Genomic DNA, 11,659 nt, shown 5'->3' with positions numbered 1-11,659 from the left:
TTATACAAAAAGCACCTTTAATCTTCTCTTCAAACATTTTTAGAGAAAGAAAGGGGAATCTACAGTATTATAAAACCTTCTTGCACATTTGTCTTTATAAAGAAAAAGCAAAACTCAATGAAGGGGGTGCAAAATGAGTATTTTCCATATGCAGAGGCTCAAATGATGATGAACATCAAATAAAGTACCTATCAAACAAAACTGTACGGTTAACTAATCTTGAGACGCTATTATCATAATGAAGGGCTCAGTTAAAGAGGAGGATAGGCTGAGATTTTGTACTTAAAAATGTCACAGTAGAAGCAGAGGGGTTATTTGATAGATTCCAATTTAAAAGATGAAGGCAGGTATCAATCTAGAAAAGTTCGTCCTCTGATTTGTCTTCTTTTCCCTGTAAATAGTATCCAAATTAACCACATATTTTGGGGAGAGGATGGAGAAGTTGTTTGTTTGGAATCGGAAAAAAAAAAAATGTAGAATATAGTTCTTTCTAAAGTCTTTGCTAAGGATATCATACTTTTCTAATGGTTTTCTAATTTTTAAATTTATTTTATTCATTATTTTTTAAAAAATCTGCTACAGGCACAGGTGCCCATCAGAAAGAGCTGAGAGAGAGAGAGAGAGAGAGAGAGAGAGAGAGAGCACACTGCCAGGTCTGGGACTCAAACCATGTCAGCCATGTGGGAGTCCAGCTGCTTAACTATCACGCCACCTGTCATCCCTGACATACTGATTTAATTTCCTTGAGCTACATACTCAGAAGTGAAATTGCTTGATCATATGATAGTTCTATGTTTAATTTTTATGTTGAGAAATCCCCATCCCATTTTTCATGGAGGTTGTACAAAGAGGTCTACCCAGAAGCCAGCTCTGACTTACTTGTAGAGGAGAGCAAGGTTCCTTTCTTTTTTTTTCCTTGGCATTGTTCTTTTCTTTCCTTACTCTTTTCTTCTGTTTTTTTTTCTTTCCTTATCTCTCTTTTTATTGTTTGTTTTTCAATTTATGCAAAATTACATTTCTCCTTCATGACCTATGCATATTTCCATTGTATTAAAAAATTCTATTTCAGTTCTTTCTGATTCTACATTATTGTAAGAGAGCATAAGCCATTTAAAGCTTGACTCAGTCAGGATGCATCTTTTCTACCATGATTTGCAAACTTCTGTTTTTATCCTTGGAACACCAAATGGAAAATGTAAAATTCTAAAAGTCTCATAGCAATGAGAGCAGGAAATACTTGCACCATGACAATATAGACAGCGTACCTCTGTGTGAACTCTAGGGGGCGATGCACTGTGAGGATTGTCCCTGTAGTACAAGAGGAGCAGAAGTCTTTATCTTCACAGAGCTTAGAGAGCTGGATCAAGAATTTGCTGAGCAGAGAGAAAATACACATGTCAGGAAACAGCAGGCTCCGTGAGGAAAAGTCATTTCTAAAAGCTCTGTGCTGACACAGGGGTGCTGGTTCCTCTGTAAGAGTCTATTGCTTGGTTGGGGTTATTTCTTCAGCTGAAGTGGGCTTGAAAGGAGCCTCCAATCAAGCTCATCCATGGCCTCTAGATGCATCTGGATGATTGTGATTTCTTTCACATCACGTGAGTAATATCTGCTTTTTACTTTTTGATCTGCTTTTTACTTTTTGAGACTTCGGAAGTGTCACTGATGCACTGTGGCTTCACTTACAGGTGGACTGAGAGCTCAGTCTGTGAATCAGCCAGAAGATCAGGTGAATGTTGCAGAAGGGGATCCTCTGACTTTGAGATGTACTTATTCAGTTTCTAGGAGTCCTTATCTCTTTTGGTATGTCCAATATCCCAACCAAGGCCTCCAGTTTCTTCTAAAATACATCTCAGGGGACAGCCTGGTGAAAGGCAGCTACGGTTTTGAGGCTGAATTTAATAAGAGCCAAACCTCTTTCCACCTGAAGAAACCATCTGCTCTTTGGAGTGACTCTGCTCTGTACTTCTGTGCTGTGAGTGACACAGTAATGGAGGCTGCAGGGGAAGTTGAACAGAAAACCTGAGGATAGTCAAACACATTTCTCTGAAGTCTTTATGTCCCTCCACGAGAGAGTGTTGTGGTTTCAGGATGTGTACTTGTTATAATAAAATTGATAAATTAAAACAGCAGAATTTGCTCATTCAACAAGTCCTTATGTCCCAGGTACTGTGCACATAAGCACTCGTTAGAAGACATGACTCGAGTCAGCTCTGTGGCCTGGTAGTTATGGGAGTTGGATCTCACATGGCAATGCCATAGTTTGAGTTCAAAACCTGGCAGTTTGAGAAACACGCTGATTGTGTTGTGTCCGTATGTGTTCCAAATTTCAAGAGGATGTTTTAGTAGAACAGAAGGGATCATGGTGTGACCATTCCCTAGGAGTGGTGCCTTTTCCCTGTTCTTTTCTCTGTCTCTCTGGACAGTCTATATGTCCTCGGCAGGAAAAAAAAAAGTTACTTTACTGTAAGACTAGTAGAAGAAATCATAGAGAAAAGCTTTATGAAACTGATCTGGACAATGAATTCTTGGTAAGTCCTCAAAAGCAGAGGTAGTAAAAGTAAAAACATACAAATGAGATTACATAAAAGTAAAAGTTTCTGCAGTCAAAGAATAAATCAACAGAGTGAAGTGACAACCTACATAAAAGAGATAATATTTGGAAACCATACATCTGATAAAGGTTAAGATTCAACATAGATAAGGGACTCAAACAACTGAAGACTGACCTGGTAGCACCATGCTTAAGTGCTGTGCATTTGGATCTGGATCCCACGTGGCGGACTGTGATTCAAATCCCAGCGCTGGTGGCTTGAAAGACATGTGAGGCATGTGTGCATGGCTGCTCTAAATCCTGATGGGATGGAGAAGTGGAGGAAGAAGGATGGCAGTGTGACCACATCATATGGTGGTGCTTTCTCTCTTTCTCTTTCTTTAGCCAGTGTACATGGCCTTTAGAAAAAAAAAAAATCAACCAAATACCAAAAACAAAAAACAGAACCCCGCAAACCCCAAACCTCAAGCCAATAAACAAAAATCTGGTTAAAAAATGGATAAAAGATCTTAGAAGACATTTTTTGAAAAAAGACATACAAATGGTCAATAGGCATATAAAAAAATCCCCAACATCACTAGCCATAAAGGACATGCAAATTAAAACCACTATGAGATATCACTTCACATCTATTAAGATAGTTATAAACATAAAGACCAATGATAAATGTTGAGCCCGTGGAGAAAAAGGAACCCTTGCACATCATTGATGGAATAGTATAGACACCATGGAGAATGGTATGGAGATTTTTCAAAAAATTAATAATACTTTGAGGTGATGAGGATGTCAAGTGCCCTGATTTGATCATTATAGATTGTATTCATGTATCAAAAAATCATACCATACCCATAAATATGTACAATTATTATATGTCACTAAAAGTAATGTAAAAATTAAAAATAGAACTATCATATGATCAAACAATTTGACTTCTGGGTATGTATCTCAAGGAAATTAAATCAGAATGTCAGGGATGGCAAGTGGCGTGATGGTTAAGGCACTGGACCCTCACATGGCTGACATGGTTTGAGTCCCAGACCTGGCAGTGCGCGCACGCTCTCTCTCTCTCAACTCTCTCTCATGGGCACATGTGCCTGTAGCAGATTAAAATAATAATAATAATGATAAGTAAAATAAATTAAAAAATTAGAAAAACCATTAGAAAAGTATGATATCCTTAGCAAAGACTTTAGAAAGAACTATATTCTACATTTTTTTTTTTTCCGATTCCAAACAAACAACTTCTCCATCCTCTCCCCAAAATATGTGGTTAATTTGGATACTATTTACAGGGAAAAGAAGACAAATCAGAGGACGAACTTTTCTAGATTGATACTTGCCTTCATCTCTTAAATTGGAATCTATCAAATAACCCCTCTGCTTCTACTGTGACATTTTTAAGCACAAAATCTCAGCCTATCCTCCTCTTTAAATGAGCCCTTCATTATGATAATAGCGTCTCAAGATTAGTTAACCGTACAGTTTTGTTTGATAGGTACTTTATTTGATGTTCATCATCATTTGAGCCTCTGCATATGGAAAATACTCATTTTGCACCCCCTTCATTGAGTTTTGCTTTTTCTTTATAGTCTACCATTCAGTAAGACAAATGTGCAAGGAGGTATTTATAATACTGTAGATTCCCCTTTCTTTCTCTAAAAATGTTTGAAGAGGTTTAAGGTGCTTTTTGTATAAAAGTATGACTAAAGATTGTTGTGGGATGGGCTTCTAATATGCTGAGCCTAGAGGAAAACTTGTCAGAGACTTTTTTTTTTTGGTCAAAGATGTCTACACAGAAGTCTGGTCTATCTTACTTGTGAAGAGAAGAACAATATTCTCTCTCTCTTTTTTGCCATTTCTCTTCTTTTGACTTACTCTTTTTTTAGTATTAATTAATTTATTTATATTTTATTCATTTATTTACATTTAGTCATATCTTTACAGTGTACAACACTTCTTTTTCCAACACATAGGCCATGCATGTCGGTCAAGACAAAGATATTATTACATAAATTATCATCAGCAAATAGCCTCTCATTTTTTGTCTAATTAAGCATACTTTCTTTTTCTTTTTTATTATCTCTCATTCTTAAAATGATTAGTTTATTAAACTTTATTTATTTATTTATTTATTCATTTTAATTTGACCAAAGAGAGACGGAGTAAGAGGGGGAGAGAGAGAGAGAGAGGGAAAGTGAAAAAGCAAGCCACCAGGTCTGGGACTCAAACTGCGATCGGTCATGTGGGAGTCCAGTGACCTTAACTGACATGCCACCTGCCAACCCCTTTATCTCTCTTCTTAATGTTTTCTGTCTTTATGCAAAGTAACATTTCCCCTTTTTTCTATTTATTTCACCATCTTATTAAAAAATTCTATTTCACTTTTTTCTGACTCTACATTATCTTAAGAGAACATAAACCATTTAAAGTTTGACTCACTTGCGTACATTTTTTCTACCATGATTTGCAAACTTCTGTTTTTTTCCTGTTTGAACACCAACTGTGTTCCATATGGAAAGTGTAAAAATCCAGAGGTCTCCCAGTGATAACAACAGGAATACCTGCTACATGACTGAAAAATCAGCAAACCTCTTTGTGAACTCTAGGGGGCAATGCAGTGTGAGGTTTGTCCCTATACAAGAGGAGCAGAAGTTTTCATCCTCACAGATCTTATAAAAACTGAATTAAGAGTCTGCTTAGCAGAGAGAAGATACGTATATCAAGAAACAGCAGTTTCCCTGAGGAAAAGGCTTTTCTAAAAGCCCTGTGCTGACACAGGGGTGCTGGGTGCTCTCTAAGCATCTACTGCCTGGGGTGGGGCCGTCTCTCCCACTGAAGTGGTCTGGAAAGAAGCCCCCAATCAAGCTCATCCATGGCCGCTAGATGTATCTTGATTTTTGTGATTCTCTTCACATTGAGTGAGTAATATCTGCTTTTGACTTCACTTTTTGATCTTCTATTCTCTTCAGAAGTGTCACTGATGCACTGTGGCTTCATTTACAGGGGGACTGAGAGCTCAGTCAGTGAATCAGCCAGAAGATCAGGTGAATGTTGCAGAAGGGGATCCTCTGACTTTGAGATGTACTTATTCAGTTTCTAGGAGTCCTTATCTCTTTTGGTATGTCCAATATCCCAACCAAGGCCTCCAGTTTCTTCTAAAATACATCTCAGGGGACAGCCTGGTGAAAGGCAGCTACGGTTTTGAGGCTGAATTTAATAAGAGCCAAACTTCTTTCCACCTGAAGAAACCATCTGCCCTTTGGAGTGACTCTGCTCTGTACTTCTGTGCTGTGAGTGACACAGTAATGGAGGCTGCAGGGGAAGCTGAACAGAAAACCTGAGGATAGTCAAACCTCCACAAGAGGGTGGTGTGGTCTCAGGATGTGTCACTATGTATAGCAAAATGAAAAATTGGAAACAGCAGAATTTGCTCATTCAAGAAGTCCTTATGTGCCAGGCATTTTGCTAAGCAGCTGTTAGATGAGGCTACTTGGTTCAGTTCTGTGCCTGGTGGCTATAGGAGTTGGATTTTACATGCAATCCCGTGGTTTGAGTTCTACACCCATCAGGGTAGGAAACACACTGGATGTTTGTGCATGTGTGTTCCAAATTCCTACAGAATGGATTATAGGAGAAGTGATTGCATTGTGATCATTCCCAAGGAAGATCTTCTCTCTATAGAGTGTATAGGAGAAGTGATTGCATTGTGATCATTCCCCAGGAAGATCTTTTCTCTATAGAGTGTCTATAGCCTTTGGCAGGGAAAAAAAAAAAGACTTTACTTAAAAATGGACTTTACTTTAATACTACTAGAAGAAAACATAGAGGAAAGCTCTATGAAATTGAATGGGGAGTGAGTTTTGGATATGTACCCAAAAGCACAGGTAGTAAAAGCAAAAACAGACAAATGAGATTATATCAAAGTAAAAATTTTCTGCACATACAAAGAAAACGATGTGAAGAAACAACCCACAGAAATGAGAATAAATGTTTGGAAACCATACATCTCTTAAGGGGTTACTAGTCAACATATATAGGGAACACGAACAACTAAAGACTGACCTGGTAGCACTGTGAGTAAGTGCTATGCTTCTGGACCTGGATCCCACATGACTGGCTATGATTCAAATCCCAGCCCTGGTGACTTGAAAAACATGTGAGGCACTTGTGCATGCATTTTCCAAGTCTTTATGGGATGGAGAAATGTAGAAAAAAGATTGTGGTGTAACTACGTTCCATGGAGGTGCTCTCTCTCTCTCTCTTTTCTCTGGCCTCTATCTCTCTCTCCTTTCTCTGGCCAGTTCATATACCCTCTGGAAAATTAAAAAACAACAACAAAAATAATCCACTAAATATTAAAAACAAACAAAACCCCAAAAATCCAGAAGCCCAAACTAGTAAAGAAAAGCCTGGTTAAAAAATGGGGAAAAGGCCTTAAAAGATATTTTAAAAAAATAATTTTTATTTAACTATTAATTAATTAACTAATGATTATTTCCAGTTTTGATCAGAGTGAGACAGTGAAAAAGAGAGGGAGGGAGAGAGAAGAGAGAGGAGAGAGAGAGAGAGAGAAAGCAAGCCACCAGTTCTGGCACTCGAATCACGGTTGGCCATATGGGAGTCCATAGCCTTTAACTACCACATCAACTTCTGGCCCCAAAAGAAATTTTTAGAAGAAGAGATACTAATGGCTAATTGGCATGTAAAAAAAAAAATCCCAACATCAGTAGCCATCAAGAGAATGCAAATTAAAAACACTATGAGATATCACTTCACATCTATTAGGATGGCTATTACCATAAAGACTAACGATAAAGTTTGATGAGCACATGGAGAAAAGGGAGTCCTTGTACACAATTGATGGGAATATACATTAGTAGCCACCATGGAGAATGATATGGAGATTTCTCAAAAAATTAAAAATACTTTGAGGTGATGAGTATGTCAGTTGCCCTGATTTGATCATTAAACATTGTATTCAGGTATAAAAAAATCACACCGTGCCCCATAAATATGTACAATTATTATGTGTCACCTATAAAATAATTACAGTATAAAAATTAAAAATAGAACTAGCATACAATCAAGCAATCCTGCTTATGGTTGTATATATCTAAAGGAAATTAAATCAGTATGTTGGGGTTGGCAGTTGGCATGGTGGTAAAGGCGCTGGACTCCTACATGGCTGACCATGGTTCAAGTCCTTGACCTGATGACTTGCTTTTTCACTTTCTCTCTCTCTTTCATCTCTCTCTGATGGGTGCATGTGCCATATAGCAAAACAAAACAAAACAAAACAAAACAAAACAAAACAAAAAAACACCAAAAAACAAAGAGAATAAAAGAAATAAATAATAAAAAAATTTAAAAGGCGTGGTATCCTTAGCAAAGCTTTCAGAAAGAAATATCTTTTACTTTTTCTTTTTCTGACTTCAAGCATACAACTTTTTCATCCTCTTCCCAAAATATGTGGTTTATTTGGATAATATTTAAAGGGAAAAGAAGGCAAGTAAGAGGAAGAACTTTATTATATTGATACCTGCTTTTATTCTTTAATTAGAATCTATCAAATAAGCACTCTGCTGCTATTGTGACTTTTTTAGAATTAATTATTTAATTTTATTTATTATTATGCTTATTATTTTAAAATTTGCTATATGACATTTGCACTCACTAGCGAAAGACAGAGAGAAATAAAATGAGAAAGCAAGCACCACGTCTGGGACTTGAACCATGGTCAGCCATATGGGGGGGTCCACTGCCTCAACCACCATGCCACCTGCTGGCCCAATAGAGTGACATTTTTTAAGTATAAAATTTCCGTCTATCCTTCACTTAAATGAGCCCTTCATTATGATAATAATGTCTCAAGATTAGTTGACCATACAATTTTGGTTGATATGTACTTTATTTGACCTTTGTCTTCATTTGAGCCTCTGCATATGGAAAATATCCATTTTCACCCCCTTCACTGAGATCTGTTTTTTTTTTTTTTTAAATAGTATACTATTTAGTGAGACAAATGTGCAAGGAGGTATTTATAATATTGTACCTTCCCCTTTCTTGCTCTAAAAATGTTTGAAGAGAAGGTTGAAAGTGCTTTTGGTATAATTTTACGACTAAAGATTGTTGTGGATGGAGTCCCAATAGTCTGAACTTACAGGAAAACTTGTCTGAGTTACTTTTTGGTCAGAGATGTCTACACAGAAGTCAGTTCTAACTTACTTGTAGAGAGAAGAACACGGTTCCTATTTTTTTTTTTTTTGCCATTTTTCTTCTTGCCTTACTCTTCTTTTTTCCCCCCCATTATCTCTCTTTTTAATTTTTGTTCTGTATTTCTGCAAATTTACATTTCTCCTTCTTCACCTATGCATTTTCCCATTGTATTAAAAAATTCTATTTCACTTTTCTGACTCTACATTATCATAAAAAGCATAAACCATTTAAAGTCTGACTCAGTAGCATGCATCTTTTCTATCATGATTTGCAAGCTTCTGTTTTGTTTCTTTTCTTTTTTTTCTCTCCTTGGAATACCAATTACATTTTTCTTTGGGAAAATGTAGAAATCCAGAGGTCTTCCAGTGATAACATTAGGAAATACCTGCTACATGACAGTAGTGTCAGCAAATCTCCGCGTGAACTCTAGGGGGCAATGCAGTGTGAGGTTTGTCCCTATACAAGAGGAGCAGAAGTCTTTCTCCTCACAGACTTTAGAGAGACTGGATTAAAGATTGCTCAACAGAGAGAAGGTACGCGTCAGATTCACCAATTTCTCTAAAAGCCGCATGCTGACTCAGGGTTGGTGGGTGTTCTCTAAGCATCTACTGCCTGGGGTGGGGCCGTCTCTCCCACTGAAGTGGTCTGGAAAGAAGCCCCCAATCAAGCTCATCCATGGCCGCTAGATGTATCTTGATTTTTGTGATTCTCTTCACATTGAGTGAGTAATATCTGCTTTTGACTTCACTTTTTGATCAACTATTCTCTTCAGAAGTGTCACTGATGCACTGTGGCTTCATTTACAGGGGGACTGAGAGCTCAGTCAGTGAATCAACCAGAAGATCAGGTGAATGTTGCAGAAGGGGATCCTCTGACTTTGAGATGTACTTATTCAGTTTCTTGGAGTCCTTATCTCTTTTGGTATGTCCAATATCCCAACCAAGGCCTCCAGTTTCTTCTAAAATACATCTCAGGGGACAGCCTGGTGAAAGGCAGCTACGGTTTTGAGGCTGAATTTAATAAGAGCCAAACTTCTTTCCACCTGAAGAAACCATCTGCCCTTTGGAGTGACTCTGCTCTGTACTTCTGTGCTGTGAGTGACACAGTAATGGAGGCTGCAGGGGAAGTTGAACAGAAAACCTGAGGATAGGCCAGCACATTTCTCTGAAGTCTTTATGTCCCTCCACAAGACGTAGGTATGGTTTTAGGATGTGTCATTTATTATAACAAAATGATAATTTGAAATAATAGAATTTGCTCATTCAACAAGTTCTATGTGCCAGGTACCTTCTAATCACTCACTCGAAAAGGTGACTTGGGTCCCCTCTGTGGCCTGGTAGTTATGGCAATTGGTCTCACAGTTTTAGTTCAAGATCTGGAAGCTTGGGAAACATGCTGGATGTTTGTGCATGTGTGCTCCAAGTTTCACAGGATTGATTAATGGAGGAGAAGGAACTGTGACATGACCATTCTCCAGGAAGTATGCTTTCTCTCTCTTTCTTGTGAGTACATGTGCCCTCTGGAAGGAAAAAACAATTGACTTTAATACTACTAGAAGGAAGAATAGAGAATAACTCTATGAAATTGGTCTGGATAATGAATTTTTTGATATCTTCCCAAAAGCAGAGTTAGTAAAAGCAAAACAGAAAATGAGATTACCTCAAAGTAAAAAGTTTCTGCACAGTCAAAGAAATAATCAACCGAATAAAGAGACAACCTATATAAATGAGAGAAAATATTTTCAAACCGTACATCTGATAAGGAGTTAATATTCAACATGTATAATAACTCGAAAAACTAAGGACTGACCTGGTAGCACTGCGGTTACTAAGGAGTTAATATTCAACATGTATAATAACTTGAAAACATAACTGTGGTTATGTTTTGTGCGTTTGAACCTGGATCCCATATGGCTGACTACGAATCAAATCCCAGTCTTGAAAATGTATGAGGCACGTTTGCACGCATGCTCCAAATTCTGATGGGGTGGAGAAATGGAGATAAAAGGATCGTGGCGTGATCACATTCAATGGTGGTATTTTTTCTCTCTTTTTCTTTTTCTCTTTCTCTGGCCAGCACACATACCCTCACAACTATTATTATCAATCTTTTAAAAGTAAAGAAACTAAGGTACTGACAACTTTATTATCTCACTTAAGTCACAGAGCTATTAACTGGCAAGCTGAATCTTAGGGAGTCTGTTCTCTCAAGCATGTCATTTAACCACTCTTCTTCTTTCCCAGTCTGGAGGCTCCATAAGCCATTAGACCGTGATTTTGCTTATGGTTACCCCAACTCCCGATATGGTCCTTGTTTAACAAATGTTGACTGTATGAGTGCACAGTACATTAACACCTTGAAACAGTTTGGTAAATGCTAAGACAGAGGATGCACAAAATGCTATGTGAGATAAGGATGTAAAAAGAGCTCAGCTGTAAAGGAAGGAGAGAAAGGCAGCCTATAAGGGAAGGAGGGTTTGAATCAAGGGTGGATTTAAACATGTAGTTTTAAGCTGTTAGAACTGGCTGCTTACAGTTTCTATTCTCCCATCATATGCACACTCTTGAGAGGGACTGGAGTTGATGTACTTGTCTCTCTTTCTCTCTTGTCTCTTCCCAATTTAGAATGTCCTTGACTCAGTGTGAGTTGGGTGCTCTTCCCTGGGGTATTCAGTTAGCCATGGGTGTGGGTTGCTAAAATCAGTCCAGCCCCAAATCTACCTTTGTCCAATTAATGGTGGCTGAGTGGGGGAGGATTCTGTAAGTAACAGATATTTTTTTTAACCACATAGTTAAAAGGAGTATGTTTTAAAATAAATTAATTTTTACATAAGGATTTACATTTGCTCATTTTCTCCCAAGTAGCCAACAGTCTTTTATCGAAAAAATCACT

At 37.7% G+C, this 11,659-nt stretch overlaps 1 gene segment (V, D, J or C); it reads left to right on the top strand.

The window, feature by feature from the left end:
* The first annotated feature begins 1,338 nt into the window (after positions 1 to 1,338).
* On the top strand, positions 1,339 to 2,028 carry LOC114004550 (T cell receptor alpha variable 3-like). The segment is given in 2 exon segments: positions 1,339 to 1,595; positions 1,686 to 2,028. Coding segments are annotated over 2 exon segments (384 nt in total).
* Positions 2,029 to 11,659: the final 9,631 nt, after the last annotated feature.

Source organism: Tupaia chinensis, unplaced genomic scaffold, assembly GCF_000334495.1.
Source record: "Tupaia chinensis unplaced genomic scaffold, TupChi_1.0 Scaffold138584_1, whole genome shotgun sequence".
Taxonomy (NCBI): domain Eukaryota; kingdom Metazoa; phylum Chordata; class Mammalia; order Scandentia; family Tupaiidae; genus Tupaia; species Tupaia belangeri.
Note: the sequence above shows the minus strand (reverse complement) of the source record. Positions and strands in the feature narration are given on the sequence as shown.